The sequence below is a fragment of the Schistocerca serialis genome, chromosome 3 (genome assembly GCF_023864345.2).
Source record: "Schistocerca serialis cubense isolate TAMUIC-IGC-003099 chromosome 3, iqSchSeri2.2, whole genome shotgun sequence".
Classification (NCBI taxonomy): domain Eukaryota; kingdom Metazoa; phylum Arthropoda; class Insecta; order Orthoptera; family Acrididae; genus Schistocerca; species Schistocerca serialis.
In genome coordinates this window covers 535,583,158-535,605,102 of record NC_064640.1, presented here as the reverse complement: position 1 = coordinate 535,605,102, position 21,945 = coordinate 535,583,158, and the positions used below count along the sequence as shown (strand labels likewise).

At 38.2% G+C, this 21,945-nt stretch overlaps 1 protein-coding gene across 4 annotated transcripts in view; it reads left to right on the top strand.

Moving 5' to 3' along the window:
- The window catches only part of LOC126470411 (synapse-associated protein 1), a 336,806-nt gene that overhangs the window by 299,973 nt on the left and 14,888 nt on the right, over window positions 1-21,945 (top strand). For all 4 annotated transcript variants that reach the window (XM_050098263.1, XM_050098262.1, XM_050098265.1 and 1 more), the window contains exon 7: window positions 10,480-10,619. In XM_050098263.1, coding sequence (XP_049954220.1) covers window positions 10,480-10,619 — 140 coding nt within the window. The remainder of the gene's footprint in view (window positions 1-10,479; window positions 10,620-21,945) is intronic.

Sequence of the window (21,945 nt, the reverse complement as noted above, 5' to 3'; positions counted from 1 at the left end):
AGATGCTTGACCTTCATGTTCACTGTTGTCATCGTCTCAGAACAATTGGATAGTAGTCTCAGGAAATCCTGTCACTGTAAAGTGCTGCTCTGCGTCAAACAGTGGAAAGCCTCTCAAATGTGCATACTCATAGACAACTACTGATGAGGAGCAGCCATGCAACATTTGACCTTCATCAGTATCATCCAAAATGGACAATAAGAATCCAAAGGTGGAAATCTGGTTAACATCATATACACTTATTGAGTAACAAATATTAATCTACCCAAGTAGACTTCGCCTGAAGGAGACAAAGTAAGCCCTTGCAACTTAAGAGGAGTTGTTGCCCAGCTCATTGTCAAAGATAACTGAAACTGCTGCATTTTTGTGTAGAATTTGCTGCTCTAATGAACAGCTATCTGTTGAATGGTGTTAAGATGTTGATTATTAGTTGAAATGCGGGGATGATTGTCTAAGCAAAAGAGAACTGGCAGTGGTTATTGATCTTTGTGAAGCTGAAACTTGATGGATCCAATTAATCTCAACAATTTCACCCAGTACCAGTTGATAAGACCAGTGCTATCAGGCATGTATATCCTCAACATACGCCTATAGTTAGTCACGAACAATGTTGGTAGAGTTAAGGCTTGTTCTGCACACCTAAGTCACATATGCTCTGACAGCCAGTGAGCGTTCAGTATGCTCAGAGTGCTCTGCTGTGACCACTGTAGCTAGTGCGAGCACTAAATGTGATCGTAGCAAGTTGTTAAGCGAATTTCATTTCCATTTGTTGCGAGCTGTCATCGCTAATAGTGGTAGTAAGTGATAAATTCTGCATTAGTAAGCAAGAGACGTAATTTGCAGTATATATTCTTTCTACAAGCAGAAAGAATGCGCTCACCCCAACTGCCACTTGAATCGTCAATAATGCAAGCTTTGACCATGACTCGACATGTGCAAACTGCCATTGTTCGTGGATTGGACTATACTGCCGATTCCAATATTAATTTCATCAGCAAGTCTACCACAGTCATTGATATTTAGTTTACCGTGCTTTTTCAATGCTGGCTTTCTTGTGTCCTCTTACATTCCGGAGTATATACCAATTGCGCAAATTTTATAAACTGTTGCAGCCGGTTCTGCAGGTAGTGTTTTGTGCATTTATTGGATGAGTCTGAAGCAACTGCTTCTCCTGGGCTCTGACCTTAAATCCTTGGGATATATTCTGCTGTAGAGGACACTTATGTCATCAGAAGTGAAGCTGGCTTCACAAAGTTGATGGATCAATTCAGTGAACACATTATCGTGCTGTCGCTTACTCTGACGGAGTCCCACAAAACTGAAGAGGTGCTGCAGATTAAAAATATGGTTGTGAGACTGACCTTGGCCATTCTTATTTGTGAACAGTGCTCAAGAATATGGCCTACCTACCCGATAAATGCAGCTTACGATTACAAAGCATCACAGTTGCCTCTTGTGTTTACATTTATTGGCTGTTCAGAATGTTGGTGTCATCAAACAAAGAGATGCCTTTTTGCCCCTTCCTTTTCACACAGCTGTTTCTACAGTTGGTAGAATATTTTTGCTGATAATGTCTCTCAGCTGTGGCAATGTATTTCAAAGTATAAATGACAATACAAGTCCTAGAACCAACTGGTTGAATGTTTATATTGACTTGCCTTAGCTTGATAATGTCAGGATTATAGCAATTGACCCTTGACGTCAGAAACCTCCTCATCTAGTGCAGTATGTGGGCCTGCACGAAACCTTTCATGTGAAATTCAAAACGGATAAAGTAATCAGTGACATGTCTTTTCAATATATCTGTCTTCAAAATTACATTGCATATTTGATAAAGCAATGATAAAAATTAGCATGTCAGATTAACCGGAAATTTGAGTAACTATGCCATCCTCTCTTGGGATGAGATTGTCGTGTTTTTTGTGGTAGGAGTGCTGTCAAGAACGCACAGATTGCAGATAACTTAATGCCAGAAAGGGTCATTAGAGCTGCGAATGTGGAATCGGAAAGAAGATCCTAACTGGTTGACCATTCTGATGAGATCGCTTGATGGGCTGGTCCAGTAACTTGAACAACAATGCATATTATAAAAATATGAGTTCAGATCTGTCAGCTTCGCCATGTTTAATATTTCAGAGTGTAGGGTGCTTAAATTATTCACATCATTGATATTTTCATTCACACACTCGTACTCAACTCTTCTGGGAGCATAAAGACTGATGACCTTGCTCTTTGGTCCCCTCCCCCAAATCAACCAACTAATCTGTGAGCATAAAAAAAAGATAAAGCCAGAATCTTTTTTCGCTACCTGTAACATGCTGCTGGAAATACTTGCAGGTCGTTACAGATATCTTCCAAATATATTTGATCTAATGGACAGCAAGTTTTTCTAGCTTCATGTTTGTGACAAACTATCTGCTTTCTCATCCCCCCCCCCTCCCCCCCCCCTCTTTCCCCACCCTGAACACTCAGCGACTGGTGGCTGAGATTCTTTATTCACCAGCAGAACATGTTTTTCAGTCGCTGTTCTGCCTTCGTCAGAATCGAATGTTCAGAAACTGTTCCAGTTTCGGCAGAGTGTGAAGCAACATCTCTTTGAACTTCAACTGGAGTGCTGTGCACAAAGGCGGAAAAAGCATTTGTTTTTCAGTTCATGATTCAGTGAAGCTCTTTTTCTTTCTTCTTCTTCTTCTTCCTCTTCTTCTCCTTCTTCTTCTTCTTCTTCTTCTTCTTCTTCTCCTCCTCCCCCTCCTCTTTTTTTTCTGAGATGCCTGAGTATAACTATCAGTAAGCCATGATGATTGTTGATTGCAGTTGCAAGGAGATAATGTCAAATGACAACCAGCAGGAATTAAAGTTTGCTAGTCAATGTAGTAATGCTGGCTATGACTGATGCAAAACCATAGTCGTGTTTTCACCAGGCATTATTAGATAGTCACTAAAATGTTTATGACTAACTGAATCCCATCCATTACTAGTATATAAGTCTTCAGACCAAGCAGTATTGTCCAATCTCAAACCCTGCTTTGTTACTTAACTACTGTTCAAGCAGTTGATCAACATTACTTCTCTGCTAAGACTAGAAACAGAGAGAACATCTTGACTTATTGTTGTAGTGTTGATTTAACCTATTTATTTCATTTGTCATAAGCATAATGTGACCCAATTTCTGTCACTTGTTTCTGCGAATAGCATATGCACTTGACAAAATTGTGCATTTCACCATGAGATTATGGGCTTCAAGCTTGCTTCCCAAAGAGCAACAGCCACAACAGCGGTTCAAGTTACCACCCTGAAGGTAATGCCTCAAATTTGCCTGATGGGTGGAAGTTTGAAGATAGGAGTAGCTGTCTATTTTACTCCTACTCTCGTAAAATGCATCCCTAATACAGTGCTTGATGTCTTTTCTGTTTTTTTACATGTCCTTTGATAGCTGCTTTGAAGCCAATGTTTCATGGAAATTCGAATCATTTGCAGAGCTAGCCAATTTTTCAAAATTAACAGCATTTACATTGACTTACAGGTGTTTGTGCTTCTTAAGGTAATTAAAAACCAACTTGCATGATTTGTGGTCAAATGTCAAAATTCATCTGCATATTAATCAAAGGCAATGACGATATTTATAAGATTGCTTGGCAGATGTTCCTATACTTCCTCCATGATTTGTCGGAAACAACAAATGACCTCTTTATCCTTTCTATTTATTAATTGAAGTTACTTTTGGATGTTTATAAATGTGTGGAATAACACAAGACAACACTTCTCTGCAAAAGACAAGTCAATGAAGAGAGACGCCACTTCTTTCAATTCCTTTGTTGCACCTTGTGTGAGAAAAGTTACAGTGTCCGGTCAGTTAGTGATAGCATCTTGTGAACAATTCTCTATCATCAGAAACCCTTGTGTTCTCTGCACACCATGTGGAAAGATATGTAGAAAATATTGGCGATCGCAAACACAGCAAGAGTCGGTTGGCGAAAGTGTCTATGTCTGCAAGAAATTTTCTCACTACTTTCATGTAATTCTGTGCTCCTTGATCATCTTCACCATTCTGTCTTCTCACGTGTTTCGCTGCCTTCATTGTTTCTGTATGATCTTCCACATTTACCGGGTATCTTTTGCATTCAGCTGTGCTTGCTCACCCCCAGGTGATACTAGAGACATTCTGTACTCGAGTTAATGTGAGAAGATTCCCGGCAGCGGGCAGTGCCGTTGCCAGCTTTCAACTGTGAGGTGCCAATGGCTGCAAGAGAAACAGCAATCTTCTTCAGAGCTGCAACAACACTGAGGTGTTATCAAAGAGAGATTGCATAATTGCTCTCCTAGCCTCTTTTGCTTTCAAAAGTCTTGAATTTAGGTTTGAAAGAAGCCATTTTGTCAGCTGAATATTGCACCAATGCAAAATTTTATATGCAAAACAGCTAGGCACTAAAGAGAGAAACTTTCTGATGCTTCATTTGCAAAGGTAGCAGTAACTATTTGTGAAACATTTCAGATTTCCCTCAAATCACCAATTAGGCTTTTCTTAATTATCTTGATTTTTCTGACAATTAAACCCTGTTTTGCAAAGTTGGCATCAGGCTGGTCAATTTGATATTCAATATATGTATTTCCCTCTCTTCAACTATGAAAATTCGAATGAAAACATAGTGTCTAATTTCATAGTGTGTCTTGTTTTTGTTACTTAAACATTTGACTGATAAGGGAATGGTTAACAGGAGTTTCAGATTGTGTGTGCAACAGAAGAGCTGCACATAAACTGTTCTTATTATTACGGAAGAACAATTTTTCAGTAGAATAAAATGTTTCAAGCAGGTATTTTGTCCACCCCATCAACCTCAGATGAGGACAAACTGACTAGCTCTTGTGCATCGAAAGATGTAGGTTTCCAAGGGATTCTGGTGGCACCAGAGGCACTGCAGCTTTTGCCACAGTTGCTCCACTGCCACTTCAGCATAGGGCATCATCATAAAGACGAACTACTTTTAGCCTTGTCTGGATAATGACTAATCTCTCTTATGTTCACACAAGCACTGTTGCTATTCATTTCCTGCTATATTCTGAATTAGCCGGTCAACAGGAAAAGTGCAAGCAGACCACAGCAACAAGGGCGATTGAACTGCTCGACTCTGGCACTGCAAAAGTCCTAAATCTACACTGCTAAAACAAAAAAATACACAAAATATAAATAAGAAAAATAAAACAAGTCCTAGTCTCTATCAGATAGTGTTGTATGTGAGGCTGTAGAGTTGTTGCATAAGTTTGTAGCCTTTTTTCTGTAATTTTGATAAACGCAACAGATACACATAACTGAGGCTTCACTCATCAATAATATATTCTCCTTCACTATTCAAAACAGTGTAACTTTTCGATTCTGCGACTGTAGAATCGTGTGATTTTGAAGCAAAGAAATCATGGGGCCATGCTTGGAGTGTTTTTTCATCCTGAAAGGAAGTTGCTTCAACGTTGTTGGAAAGAGAGTGGAAAAGGTGCAAATCTGAGGGTGCAACAGGTTGGGTGTGGTCAGTCTAGTAGAATGCTGGCATTATCGTGGAGTAGCATCACTTCATGCAGTCTTCCAGGATGTTGTTCTTGGAATGCGTCTGCAAGACATCTCAGATGTAGAAAATAAATGCCAACAGTGATAGATAATTTGTAGTACACCACATGATCGTTGTTCCACCAGCTACATAAAATTATCTTTTGTGGAAGCATGCAGATCTTTGCAAGGGGAGTTGCTGCTTTGTTTGGGCTTAACCAATCCTTCCTTTTCCTTATGTTAGCATCGACACACAATTTCTCATCACCATTGACTATACAGGATAGGAATGGTTCATGTTCTCCACAAGCAAATTGACGATGAGCAAGTAAAGGTGCACATATGGCCATCCGATCCACTGATGTTTATGATTTTGGCTTAGAGCATGTGGTACCCATAGACCTAATTTTTGAGCCTTATCTATTGCGTGCAAATGTCACACGGTGGTAGAAGGATTACATTTCATCACATCTGCCAGTTCTTTATTCCATTGACATGATCATTGTGGATTAATGTGTTCATATGATATTCATCAAAATCTGAAGGTCTTTCTGAACATGGAGAGTCACTAACATCAAAGTGATCCACCTTAAGGGGACTACACCCTGCCTATCTAACCCATTTTAATTTAGGCAAATATTTGACCCATTTTTGAAGAAACTATTTGATGCAGGGCCTTAATATTTTTACTGTATGTTACATGATTCTAATAGTCAACAGTACTAAAATCTACTTTATCCATTTTATAGTTTTTAAGAAATACTTTTTTAAATTTATTAACAGAAAATATTAAGTTTTTTCTGCAGAAAATATTTTTTTGTGAACTTCCTAGTGGGGGGAATATTAATGAATGTAGTACCAGAGGTGGCTTTTTATTTTATGCAGAGTCTCTGAAAATTTCATTCATTTTTCTATGATAGTTTCTGATATAATGGGGTGTATGTACTGAAAATTTTAGTTTGCGGGAAATTGACTTTAAAGAGAGAACTTTTGAAATTTGTTACTTACAGTTAATTAAAACTGCCCTGCTTCATATGATGGCCCTTCTTTGGCCTCTAGCAGGTCGTCCAGCTTCTTTTTCACCCTACTAGATGTTTGTCTTGCTTTCTTGACCATATTAGATGCAGACCTGTCTGCATCAGCTATCCTCATTTTATTGCAATGTTGCAGCCCAGTGATCATAGTTTCACCAGAATTAATTCCCAGATTTTTCAGTACCCAACACTTCGCAATATTACCATAATTGAATGTAATAACAGCATCATGAACTCCTAGTTCATCCTACAATTACAGTTTTAGGAAGGCGGTTCTAAATTATGCTTTGAAACACTCATTTGGGTTCTGTGCCTGCCCATGCAGAAATTTCCTTAGAAGGTCAGGATGAGCCAAGTCTCTGTAAATAGGTTCAATTGCTGTAATTGCAGCAGGAAGAGAATGCTGGTGAGAATAAGATTCTCCAGTTGCCTGAGCCCTATTGTATTTGCACCACGAATTTTCTCCTGTGGACACAATCCATGACATGGCTTATCATCCGTAGAGGACTTACGGAAGAATATGGCCCAAACATCTCTCTTCGTTGCCTCCAGATTTTCTTTATTTCTCCTAATTGCCTGCCCATAGTATACCTGCCGGTTTTCTATTTCAGTTTTAATTAACCGACCCTGTCCGGTCAACAATTTTCCATCTTTTAATTTTTTTCCTCTCATTTCAACAGTTAATTTTCTCAGCCTTGTTCACAAACGTTTTTGAACATGGCCTACACATTCTATTTTGCTAATAATGGCATCTCCATATGGCTTAGAGTTCACCACATTGTTGTATGCCTTACTGTCACCATCGCCCAAATATTTGGTGTACCATACACCTCTTGTTTCTGCAGAGCAATGTAATATTTGTTGTACTCCATGAACTTCTATGCCACAACTTGTTCCTCTAAAATTAGCCACACAGTTGTGTTCTTTATGTTCATTGACTTTACAACATTTGCAATATTTAGACATTATCTCCACATCTAACACTTTACTAGAGTGCTACACTCATGGCAGTCACTACTCCATTCAGAGAAGTATGTCCTCTTTTCTGCCAACTTCCATCAAGTGCAACTGCAATACCCGAACATCCATAGTTTTCTTCCACTGCTTCCCTAGCAGCCAGTTTCATGATTTCCTCACATGCAGCTTTCTCTAACATTGCAGTCAGTTTTTCAAATTTCTTTGGTGACTGATGTAAGTTCATCACTGAACAAAATGTTCTCCCTGCAGCCATGCCCTTGCCAATGGATCGTAAGGCATAAACTAATCTAGTATTTATTTCATAAGGGCCACTTGCATCTGGTTTTGAAGAACTCGTAAATGAAATCACAGCTGAGCATTTAGTGCAAATTAAATCCAAAGCAATTGCTGGGCCTTTTCTTCCACTGGCACTCTCAACAAATTTTTACACTCTGTGGCTCACCATACTGTCTACAGTGTACAAATTTAGAAATTACATCTGACAATGTTCTCAAATTTATAATAATGTTGCTACATCCCTTGTAACTTACAGTAAATTCATTGTAACTCTCTTGAAATAGTGAGAGCTTCTTTGATGATGCACTTGTTGAAGAATTGCAATTAGAAACATCATTGCCAGGCGACATAAGCTCTTGTACAGAAAGCTTTCCAATCTTGTTTCCTCTAAATTGTCGTTTCTTGAAAATGCCGTTACGTTTTGTCATCTTCAATAAACACAACAGAACACACGTAAACAAGCACTGCAAACGTAAGTATAACAACTACTCACAGTCACACTTGAACAAAACTAACCGCGTGGTTCAAAGCGTGTTGTTTACAAACAGCAGAAACAAAAGAATACCGACCATTGCATTCCAAGGATAGCAACACACTTGGGAGTAGAAAAAAAAAAAAAAAAAAAATCTCGAACGTGCAATGTAGGGGCTATAAAGATCTAAAATACATGTAGAAAAGTGGGTGACAGAAAAGTGAGCATGGAACATAAACACACATGGTAGGAAAATGCTCTTTAAATGCTCAAAAAAAAAAAAAAAATTCAGCAAAGTCCTTTTCAGAGTACTTAAATAAAACCTTAATATATCGAAATATGATGAAAACCGAAAATCGATTTCCCCCCCCCTCCACCTGAACCGAGGTGTGGTCCCCTTAATCAAGAAAACCATTTTCTTGCTGTGCTCTGTCCAATGGTATTATACCCATACGTGGCATAAATGTTTTTGGATGCCCTTTTCATTGACCTCAAACAGAAGAATATGTTGGAAACATTCAGATTTCTCCATTTGATACTCAATCTTGTAGTGTCCACAGGCACACTCACTATCTTGCAAATGTCTGAATGATGGTACGTAAATTTGGATAGCAACAGTGAACTACAAATAAAAAATGACAATTGATAAAAAAACATAACAACAGGAAAATGAACATGCATAACAAAAACACTATGAACTTCTGCACCAACCTAATACCAAACAGTGTGAGAAAAATGAAAAGTACAGGCTACTATATGAGCAGTGGCCCACTGCACCCAACTGCATATCACACAGGTACAACCAAAACTGGAAGAATGTGGAAGCCTTCTTAGAAAACCAATAAGAGTATGATTTTTTCCTCGGCCTTCATATTTTTGTTATGGTTGAATAAGTATGTGGATATTATTGTCCAGCAACTTCCTCATTCTGGCACTGTAGCAATTTCTGTCAATTTATATCTAGGGCTTTTTGATGCCTCAAGCTTTAAAGCGTCTTTATGCAGCATGTAGGTAGTTAAGACCATACAGAAGTTCTAAGAGATGACATATAGTTACGTAAATTTAATTGTTTTTGTGTTGTTGTAAACCTCTTCATAGTACATTGGTGTTGCAATTTTCTATAATATTAGTGTAGCTGCAGTCTAGACTCTGTGTGTTAGGAAAAGTAGGGCAAAGCTGGGTACCTTAAATTCTAATTTATCTTAAATATTTTCAGTGATCACAGTGTTCGTAAGTTAAGGTTATTTATATTTCTTTTATATTCAGAATTATAGTAATCTGTTTTCAGCATAAAAATAACTGTGTTTCCAACAATCTAAAAAAGTTTTCAACCGATTTACTTCAGATTTTATGCAGTGATGTGATAAACATTTGAACAGGCTACTTCATCAAGGCTGCTTCTTACCACTGAGGGAACTGCAACTAATGAGTGCCTATCCTGATTCTGTGGACACCATTTTTGAGACACACACCAGAATTACCAGAATTTTCCAATGTTTCGTTTACTTTCTTCAGGTCATGAAGGAAAGCCTCTGTGGCTATCATAAAATAAGTTTTTCTTTTTAGAGTGTATGAAGTTTTATGTAGGTAGTATGTAGTTATACATGATCATCTTTCTATAAAAGATTGCATGAATTTTTATAATGCTGTTATATCAATGTAACTATTTCTTTTTTGGACGTATAAAAAAGTTGTGTGTGGTGATGTTGCATTGACACTGTAATCGTTTAATCTATTCCCTACTAGTGGAAATGTTGGTATCGTGTAGATACTTTTGTTGTATTGTTTCTTGATTCCTTTATTGCCACTCTTAACGAAATTTTGGGTACCAGTTATTTTGGTAAGCAGATGGGAAAAGGAAAGCACTTAAAACATTTTGATGTATTGTCAGTTCATTTGGTGAATGCAATTTACAGTGGAAGCAAAGTCACAAGGTGCAAGTTTCATATTGTTATAGTTATTGGAAATGGTGCAATGTTTGTCAGCCTGTAAGTCATAGTCAAGACTGAGGGTGTCATTGTGGAAAGTCAGCAAATATTGACAGCTGTTTGAAAAGGGAGGGCAAAAATTTCATTGATAATGCTATATTTAAAAGCAGTCATTTACAGCCCTTTTCTTAAAAAAATTGTGTGTTTCTTTTCTATTTTTTCTTTTACCAACTAAAAGGATGGTTATCATTTTAGGATAAGTGAAGAAAACTTCTGGCGGAACTACTTCTATCGTGTGAGCCTTATCCGTCAGGCTAATGAGTTGTCATCAATGGTCCAGGAACAGGGTGAGAATGCTTCAAAGCCTGGCAGTATTGACGTTGCTGAACCAACTGGTACGTGAATGTTCTGCATTCCACTTTTATTTTAATGTGAATGGATCTTAATAGCTGAAATTACACTGCTTTGTTTACAATTGTAAGTGTTATTGTTGGATTCCAAGTTCTAACAGATAATGAAAGCTTAAGTGTTAGAAAATGAAGCAGTTGCTTTCTTTTTTGAATTGAAGTATTTTGTAATGGTAGTAGTTGAACTGCTACGATGTTAAAAGTATTTTGCTAAAAGAGAGATGCATGCAGTGAAATGGCATAGAATTTCCTAATTTCATTGTTAGTCATTGAAAGTGTGCATTATTTCTGACAACTTCGCACCTTCTTTGAATATCAGACATCAAAAACAGATTTGGCAAAACCTCGAAAATATTACGCATTAATTGTAGATGTAGACGAAACCTACATATATTATTTGTCCTATTTTTGTTTATTTCTGGTACCAAATATTTGCTTTATAATGTGCCCTTAACATTTGAAATTGGTTTTCAGGTCATTCCTCTGTATGTGGGCAGTTTGTAGGCTTCAGGGAAATGGTTGTTAAGGCACCCTAAAATGTGTTGAAACCAGCCCAAACAATAACTTAAACAAATTTTATGAGTCTGTAAAAAAAATTTCATCAGTTGCCAAACATCAAGAATTTAGTGACCTCCATAAATTTTACCACAGCCTCTTGCTCCATACTAACAGTTGTTGCCATGTTTGTCAGCATATATTCTCGATTTTATAGTTTACAATTGGTGAAGTTATAATTTTCTTTTCCACAAAACTGTATATGATAATTAGCATTGATCAGGTATAGGGCCATACGCTATACACTCCTGATATTCCACTCCCCCCCCCCCCCCCCTCCTCTCCCAGAGAGAGAGAGAGAGAGAGAGAGAGAGAGAGAGAGAGAGAGCGCTTTGAGGAGAGGTGTGTGTTTGTCCATATGCAAGTGCTTGAATTTATGATATTTCAATAAAACGTAAAACTGTTACCAATATGAAGATTGTTCTGAACACCACAGCGCTTTACTAGGCGTGGTATTGTTGGGAATGGTATGCCATTGTCTTCCTCCAATCTCTGAACTGACATACCCAGTGGTAGTTTTCACATAAACAAACTTCGTCAGAGGTGAAATAACTGATAAGTGATGGATGAAAATCCTGAGATTGACTGGGGATCAAACCCAAGACCTTTGTATTTGTAGTCTGGCACTTCAAACAGAGACTGTATAGCTTGGTGGGTCAGTGGTACATTAAAATAAAAAAGGCCAGTCAAGCTCTGTGTTGCCACAGCTAAATAGGGAATTACACTGATTAGTTCTAGAAACTGCAGTTTCTGTAACGCCTGGGTTTGCTGAATGTCCCAGTGGGTAGAATGGAGAGGTCAGTGCGCCTGAAGTGAAGTTATGTAACACAAGCCTTATGATGAGTAAAGAAAGAGGAATACAGTGTTAAGACAAGTAATAAAAATATGTAACCAAACTGTGTGTTGGCAGGCAGTGGTATACTGTGTATATTGGTGTTGCTTGCCTGTATCAGCTTACAGGAGACAACTGCAAAACACTACTGAATTAGTCACTGAATAAGAAAACTATCGGTGCCAGATTTATAAGAGAGCAGAGTAGTTGTAGCAGATGTGGAGTAGGCACAGTGATGATGATGCACAATAATTACTGGTCAAACCATGTCACTGGATTGAACTTATTTTGTCGTGAAGCCACAAAGAAAAGTATGTTAAGAGGCCAGACAGAACACCCACTTACAACATGTCAATAAACAAATGCAAGCAAAGACCATAGTTGCTAGATGTCACAGCCAGAAGGTCGTTCTTCTTTCTTCTTGAAAAAGACAAGTGTGTTGGAAGAAAAGGACTCGAAAGGACTCGAGGATTGTTTTGGAAACTAGGACAAAGTATCACCATGAAAACACTAAGACATGATAGGAAGTGGTGTTTACAGCAATCTCTCTCGATTTCATTTTTGTCCCCCCCCCCCCCCCCCCCCCCACCCATTGTTTCCTGTTATTATCTGTTGCTAAATGTCTAAATACTTCCTCCCAATGAACAGTCACATTTACTGTTTAGTAAAATGTTCATAACCTTCATATCAGGTTATGAACAGGACCATTCATATAAAAATAGTGAATTTGACATAATATTGGCTCTGATATTCCAACGAGGCAGTATCTCCATTGTCCATTAGGCCCTCGGAGTTAAGATGATAAGAGTTGTGTAGATGAGTTGTAAATTGATTTCTAGGAATTCTGCAAATAATGTACATTACAAAGATTTCAGAGTAACTTGGCCTATTGTCATGTTTACTACTTAAGAAGTTTGTTTGCACATCAAATTTACTGCACAGTGTCACAGTGGCAAATACCATCACAGTGCATGTTTACTTAGAGTCAGACAGATGAAGGTTCTCAAATTAGTGGCAACGGTAAGTTGCATAATGACAAATAATATCACACAGAAATTTACTTAGCTTACATGGAGATATTAACACAGTGTAAAAAGATGATAACTTAGAAGTGCTGCTTGATAGATGCTTAGGCACATACTCAACTACGAACTATAGTACATTCCAGATTAACTGCATTTTCTAGAAATCTTGCATAGGTCTTGTGCAAGTGCAAGTTGGTCCCAAACTGTGAAAAAATTTGTTGGCTTCAGACTACTTGAAGAACATACTTTGATCACAAAAAGCACATAATCATTTGAAAAATGCCTAAGTTAGATTTTTCCATTTTGGATGAACTATAAATATTAACAGTAACTCAGTTTATGAACTATGTGACAGTTGAAGAATATGAAACAGTTTTACCCATCCATGTTAAAAATACCACATTTACAGGTACAAGCACCATATTGATAATTACAGTACATTATGCAGAATTATTAATTAATGCTTTAGTCAGTTAGTGAATTATGTCAGCTTTTGCATAAAATCCAGGCCAACAAAAGTGTGATGATAAAGGTTGGAATCTGAAAAGCTCAGGCAAAAACTGCTGTAGAGCATCCAGTGCTGGGAGCTGCAGCTGTAGCTGTGAACCAGGTTGGTACGAGTGGATGATGGATGAGGAAGGGGGGGAGGGAGGGGGCAGGAGGCTTCAGAGAAAGGGAGCTGCAAAGTTTACAAGTTCGTAATTGTGACATCTGCACTGTGTAGTACACTAGGTCAGTGGCCAGCTGGCTTCTGAGTTCTGCTGGGCTGGCAGCTAGCACACCCCGAGTTGCTGACGCAGAGCCTTTGCCATGCGCCAGAGTCCACATTTTGTAAGCTGGCAGCAAGAATTTTATGTGAGCATTGGGTACTCTTGATGATGCCATATCTGTTGCCCTACCGTGGCCTTGAACTGGTGATGAATACAGGCAGTTCCATGTAGTGATATCGCTTGGCACAGCCTCGGCATCCTGGTAGGGCTGTGAGACTAAGAATAAGCCCAGTAAAATTCGGTAACGGTATGCTTGTTGCGCATGTGCACTTTTAACAGTTGTGTATCCTGAAACGCCACTACCAATGTGGAACTCTGCCTTGCCCCTTGCTGCGCAAACTCGTGCACTATCGCTCAGCTCTGTCAACTGTTTCATCGAGCTAACCTGACTTGCAATACTGCATTGACATTGTTGAATTACTACAATAACATCATCCTATGCCTACCTGCTGTCAGTGTTGCTGCAGTATACCATTCAGGCTCACAATAATATGCTCATACATGGCCGGTTCACTACACTTTAGTATGTAGTTGGTCATGAGTGCTAGTGTTAGTTATCTCGGAAATTAATTAGTTTCACTGAAACTGAAGTACAATACTGATAATTTGGACTGCCAGTCTTCCCGATGAGTGGTGTCATTATTTCTGTAAATGCAGATTAACTCTCACAAAAGTGACAGTCATAGTGTAGTAGAAAGTTCAATGATTTGTATATTTTGATTAACAAGATTTCCAGTAAAACTAGATACAGCGCTGGAGTCAGCATACTGAAAACAATGCCTTGAATAATGAATCCAAGTGGGGAAAGAATAGTAAAGGTATTCAGATATTTCAGTACCTGCCACATGTATATTACTTGGAAAATATACATAAATTGAAAAATATGTAAAGAAAACAAAAATTATTAGGAGGAGTGCAATAAGAACAGATAGGAGAGTTCTGCTGGCTCTATTTAAGCAAGGGTACTAAAAGTCCTCAGATTTCCTTCTTCCAAATTTGGGTATTGCGTTTCTGTTAGCTCAAGTCTCTTGTTAATGTAACTTACAGTGTAAGCTGTGATTCGCTCCCTGAGAAGGAGCAGGATAAACAGAGATTGTATCAAGAAAACATTTTACTCAACTGCATTACAAGGTTCACATATTAGTATAGGGCAACAGATTGTCCCCATGACACAATTAGCAGAGAATGTAATCTCCAGGGACAGATTCAGATAAAACTAATGACTGCATTTTAGGACACAAGGACAAAGCCACGAACTGCAGCTCTGGAGGTGAAGAGATGTTAGACAGTTAGTCATCAATAAATATCACCATGGGAAAAAAAAAAAAAAAAAAAAAAACAAATTAGGACTATGAAACTTAGTGATGGTGTTTGTCCTTCTCACATATTCAGTCTTCAGTCCACCACTTTTTTTCCTCGTGATGGCTGACTTGGTGGAAACCTTGGTTGTAGAAATCTATATCTTGGCTGTTCAAGAAATTATCCATTTACAAAATTACCATCTCATCATACTTGGATGGTGCTACGCAATGGGTTTGTCATCCTGGAAAACAGATAGAAGTCAGGAGAATATGAGAGGGTGAGGCAAAATTTGATAGCCCAAAGAAACAGCATATGTGACTGTCATGTGCAGAATGAGGTGGGGCACTGTCGTGGAGCAAAAGCAACCCCTTGGACAGTCTCCTAACATGATGTGTCGTAACAGCTTCCCACATCCTTGTCAAGGAATTTCCACAGCATTTGCCTGTATTGATTTGCCCCTTGTGAACATAGGCTGTTGCACAACACCATGGCATCCCCAAAACACTCGCCATCATCTTGCTTGAGGGATCGTTGTGAATCCACATGTTACTGCCGACTGCTTTGCTCCTTGGTCTCATGGTCATTGTGATGTATCCAGTATTAATCCATGATGACTGCGCTACTGAAAAAGTGATTTTGATTGGCCCGAGGCACCTGCCACAATTTAGTTGCTGCCTTGATGTTGTGGGTGTTTTGAATAGGTGTAAACAGTTACAGAACCCAGTAGGTAATGTTATTCATCATGTTCAAAATTTTGTGCAAAATGTCAAAAATTGATGAATGACCAATTTTAATTTTTTCCACTTTCACCTTGATTTTGGTACGCTGATCTAAAAGTGACGGTTTGTCCATGTCTCTTGAAATCCTCAGTTTGTCAAGGTTTTCACAAATGTTCTGCTACTTTGTTCTTTATCATTCAGACTTATTTGACCTCACTGTATGATGGTGCATCATTGCTGTACAGATCCACCAACTCAGCATGAATTTTGCAGCAGTGTTCCCCTTCAAATGCAGGAAACAAATTACTGGACAGTACTCCCCTTTATCAATGGACTGCAACATTTTGTATGGGCTGTTGTAGCAAAGTATTATGGTACTGTGCTGTAGGGATTTCAGTGTGTACTAGGACTGCAGAGAGATACCTACAAAGAAACAAAAATTGGTTATATAATTTTTTGTGTTAATTAGAAAGTTGAACAACACTCCAAAGAGTGCATTAATTCTTAGCTGTTTGAATGAGCTGTCATTGAATTGAATTTACTGAACATAATGTACTTAACAGCAATACTTTTCATTTATCTGACAACTTTTAAATAATCACAATGCAGTGCAAGTAACTTCGCATATGACATTTGGACTTGTAGGCTGTAAAGACCATGAAACAATCCTGTAATCGTCCACCAAATTATGATTTCATTTGCCTCATCACCATGGGATTGCAGCAGTAATTATCTTTTATGTTCTGAAATTAGATGCTATAACATGACCTGTCTCCTTTTCACTTTGTATCTTCTGACACAATAATCATTGGATGCAATATGTGCAGGTTTTGATGTATGTGGTTTTTCACAATTTCTTCAACTACCTTGATTGTGGGGACCTGTTCTTTAATTACAATTAAATGGCCTGGTAATTCCTGTCAGGAAGCAGAACTGACATAAAAAGAAATCTTTTAATACCACTCATCAACTTTTCAATGTTGTATTTGTTGTATGTGTTGTTTTTCTTTCCTTTCTTTTTTTTATGTCTCTTTTACAAAAATCACCAATATATTCTCCATCTTACTATGAGGCATGTCAACATCTCCCTGATGAAGACATATTCAGATGCAGAATCTTTTTTCACTTTCACTGTTACTGTTTCTTAATTCATTATGTATATTTACAGTGTTATACAGTTGTACAAGAATCTTGTTCTGCTGAAGGAGTTTAATGTGATCAGATTGGTAATTTTGTGCAGTATAGTGACATAAAACCAGAAATTAAGGATTGTATCAAAGACTAGGGTTAACACTGACATTATAGATAATCAGTGGAGTGTGTCAAATAGTTTCAGATATCACATAGTGTAAATCTTCCTCAACATTTATGAACTGTACCTATACTTATCAACAATCTGTGCAGATGTGTGTAATAGTGAGAACCATATGCTGTCTGTTAATGCATTGCTTGATGTAACAAACTGCATAGTGCTTAAAATTATACAGTACATTACTTGAATGAAATTATCTTCTTGTCTACATTTTCACAGCCAAATTTACATGCAATTTTGAAAGTCTGTAAGTGGTCAAAATTCCATTTTTTCATCAGAACAACATGATTTATTTATATCTTGGTGTTTCTTATCTGATCAGCCATCCCACTGCAGATAGTATTCATAGATATGATTCATTATTCTACATCTACATCTACATTTATAGTCTGCAAGCCACCCAACGGTGTGTGGCGGAGGGCACTTCACGTACCACTGTCATTACCTCCCTTTTCTGTTCCAGTTGCGTATTGCTCGAGGAAAGAACGACTGTCTGAAAGCCTCCGTTCGCACTCGAATCTCTCTAATTTTACATTCGTGATCTCCTCGGGAGGTATAAGTAGGGAGAAGCAATATATTCGATACCTCATCCAGAAACGCACCCTCTTGTAACCTGGCGAGCAAGCTACACCGCGATGCAGAGCGCCTCTCTTGCAGAGTCTGCCACTTGAGTTTGCTAAACATCTCCGTAACGCTATCATGGTTACCAAATAACCCTGTGATGCAACGCGCCACTCTTCTTTGGATCTTCTCTATCTCCTCCGTCAACCCGATCTGGTATGGATCCCACACTGATGAGCAATACTCCAGTATAGGTCGAACGAGTGTTTTGTAAGCCACCTCCTTTGTTGATGGACTACATTTTCTAAGGACTCTCCCAATGAATCTCAACCTGGTACCCGCCTTACCAGCAATTGATTTTATATGATCATTCCACTTCAAATCGTTCCGCATGCATACTCCCAGATATTTTACAGAAGTAACTACTACCAGTGTTTGTTCTGCTATAATCATACAATAAAGGATCCTTCTTTCTATGTATTCGCAATACATTACATTTGTCTATGTTAAGGGTCAGTTGCCACTCCCTGCACCAAGTGCCTATCCGCTGCAGATCTCCCTGCAATTCGCTACAATTTTCTAATGCTGCGACTTCTCTGTATACTACAGCATCATCCGCGAAAAGCCACATGGAACTTCCGACACTATCTACTGGGTCATTTATATATATGTTGTGAAAAGCAATGGTCCCATAACACTCCCCTGTGGCATGCCAGAGGTTACTTTAACGTCTGTAAACATCTCTCCATTGATAACAACATGCTGTGTTCTGTTTGCTAAAAACTCTTCAATCCAGCCACACAGCTGGTCTGATATTCCGTAGGCTCTTACTTTGTTTATCAGGCGACAGTGCGGAACTGTATCGAATGCCTTCCGGAAGTCAAGGAAAATAGCATCTACCTGGGAGCCTGTATCTAATATTTTCTGGGTCTCATGAACAAATAAAGCGAGTTGGGTCTCACACGATCACTGTTTCCGGAATCCATGTTGATTCCTACAGAGTAGATTCTGGGTTTCCAAAAATGACATGATACTCGAGCAAAAAACATGTTCTAAAATTCTACAACAGATGGAAGTCAGAGATATAGGTCTATAGTTTTGCGCATCTGCTCGATGACCCTTCTTGAAAACTGGGACTACCTGTGCTCTTTTCCAATCATTTGGAACCTTCCATTCCTCTAGAGACTTGCGGTACACGGCTGTTAGAAGGGGGGCAAGTTCTTTCGCGTGTTCTGTGTAGAATCGAATTGGTATCCTGTCAGGTCCAGTGGACTTTCCTCTGTTGAGTGATTCCAGTTGCTTTTCTATTCCTTGGACACTTATTTCGATGTCAGCCATTTTTTCGTTTGTGCGAGGATTTAGAGAAGGAACTGCAGTGCGGTCTTCCTCTGTGAAACAGCTTTGGAAATGGGTGTTTAGTATTTCAGCTTTATGCGTGTCATCCTCTGTTTCAATGCCATCATCATCCCAGAGTGTCTGGATATGCTGTTACGAGCCACTTACTGATTTAATGTAAGACCAGAACTTCCTAGGATTTTCTGTCAAGTCGGTACATAGAATTTTACTTTCGAATTCACTGAACGCTTCACGCATAGCCCTCCTTACGCTAACTTTGACATCGTTTAGCTTCTGTTTGTCTGAGAGGTTTTGGCTGCGTTTAAATTTGCAGTGAAGCTCTCTTTGCTTTCGCAGTAGTTTCCTAGCTTTGTTGTTGAACCACGGTGGGTTTTTCCCGTCCCTCACAGTTTTACTCGGCACATATGTGTCTAAAATGCATTTTACGATTGCCTTGAACTTTTTCCATAAACACTCAACATTGTCAGTGTCGGAACAGAAATTTTCGTTTTGATCTGTTAGGTAGTCTGAAATCTGCCTTGTATTACTCTTGCTAAACAGATAAACCTTCCTCCCTTTTTTTTATATTCCTATTAACTTCCATATTCAGGAATGCTGCAACGGCCTTATGATCACTGATTCCCTGTTCTGTACTTACAGAGTCGAAAAGTTCGGGTCTGTTTGTTATCAGTAGGTCCATTGGGACACATGTCCATTTCTTGCACCTTCAGATTTAGCAGAGTGCCACATTCAGCTCTTAATGGTGATATTCTGGCAAATGTGCACAGTTTAGCATACAGCAACTGTGTACTTTGAGAAAGTATCTTCATTGCTTATTGCTGGGGCAAAATTTCACATTACCACATTACCATTATTCTCAGCTGAGAAGTAAACATTTTTTATATTGGTTTGATCCTTTTATTTACTGTTCCATCAGCATTTCTGTAGTCTCCTGATCTTTCAACGAAAAGTGTTTTGTCGTGAGAGTTCAGTTTGTCTCTGAAAATTACTGGATTGTAACTCATGTCCTGTTCTGGTCTTCATCACAATTAGCTTTTTCTAAAATAATTGTGTTTATTAGATATTAAGATTAAAAAAGATAATGTTGTAGATTACAGAAGTAAAAATAAAATTTCTAAGTTTTATGATGTAAGCATGTACAGAGTTTCATGGGCTTTTCAATTTTAACATTTGTTTCAAAGCTTATTTCTATATCTCTCTACTGTAAAAGTGTCATCCCAGTAATTAATTTACTGACAATGTGTCATAACATATTTTACAACTGTATTGTATTTTTTGCTACCAAAACAGGGGCACATCACTCTGGTAGTGCCTTCTACTTGTACTGAAGGTTATTTAGTGTATTGTCAAAATATACTGACTCCTCATCGTAGATATGTGCAAGAATTCCTTTGCTGATTAAATTGCTTGCCTTCTCATGTGGGAATGAATTCTTATCTATCATTGGGACTGTTGTTGCTGGATTTCATCCTCTAACCAGTATTGTTCCTCAATTTCAAAGCTGTGCACACAAAATCTGTCATATCATTCGATAGCAATCTTGCAGTTTATGACAAACACTCAGGTGCTTTGTGTACTACACTGTGGTAAAGCATTTAATTTGCAGAGTTGTTTTGATACATTTTTTATACAATACTGTATACACTCATTAGCATTTTGTCTTTTAATTGTAAAGCCTTCCACAAAATAGTGATATGAAAAATTGTATCTCGGTCCAACTGTCTCTTTTTCATTATTTTCTCACCAGTCAGTACTTTCGAAGGTGTTATGTTACACTAACACAAATTTGCAGCTGATTACCCAAGTTAATTCTTGATTTGTGAAGTGGATTCTACAATCATTATGTACAGAACTCTGTGAACACGTGTGCCATTTTTAAACTTGGTGATAGCTGAAATCCTCATCTCTTGTGAAGAGTGATTCTCTGTCTGCTTTTTTGAGTCCTGCATACACAGTAATTTGGACCTATATTCACGGCTGTTCCTATGAAATGTTGAAGTACTGGTGTAGCTCCCTCTTATTTCTTTACAGTGTGTGAAGAGAGTGTCTGCCATACAGATGACTTGTTTGAAGGCTAGTGCAATGTTTAAATATGAAAAATCTTCCAGACTCATTGGCATCTACTGTTTAAACCATTGCACTGGTTTATCAGTTATTTTCCAGCTTTAACTTAAGGAAGTAACATTCTCTTTGGAACAAAGAGACTGATGGAACAGTTTACTAGGTAACTATAACTCCCGACTGAAACAAAAACCGGAAATAATAGGGTGCATGCAGTACACGATTTCTTCTTGTTTTTTGGAAGACAGCATAAAATCAGGTTACCATAGTTTAATACCGTGCTGTATGTAATAAACTTTCAAATAGAAAGTTGTTTAGGCACTTCCTTCATACTAATTAAAGATTTAACACCGAACAGTCATAATTTTTGCTCTTCTGCAATTAATGTTTATAACAGTAACACTGGGGGAACAACAACAACAACAACAACATAGGTGTCATAAGAACTAGAAATATTATAGATATTGTGGAACTGGAATGGCAGAGGAGTTATTAATGTGTCAGAAAAGTTTCTACCATAATGATACATGCAGTTAGGCATTTCTAGAAGACCATGTCAAGAAATTCTTCTCTAGGAATTACTGGCACTCATCCATAAAAGGCTATCATCAAACTATCAGAAATATGTAATCACCTATCTGTAATATTATTACTTACTTTTTGAAGTGGAAAGAAATGTTCCCAGCATAACTGACAGGTCTGAGGAAATACAGATCGTTGCTGGAACTCTTTTTCTGGCTGATTAACAAAGAAAGTGCCCTGCAATTAAAGGCAAAGCTTACATGTCCCTTATGGACACAGTTGCTCATGAATTTTGGCCT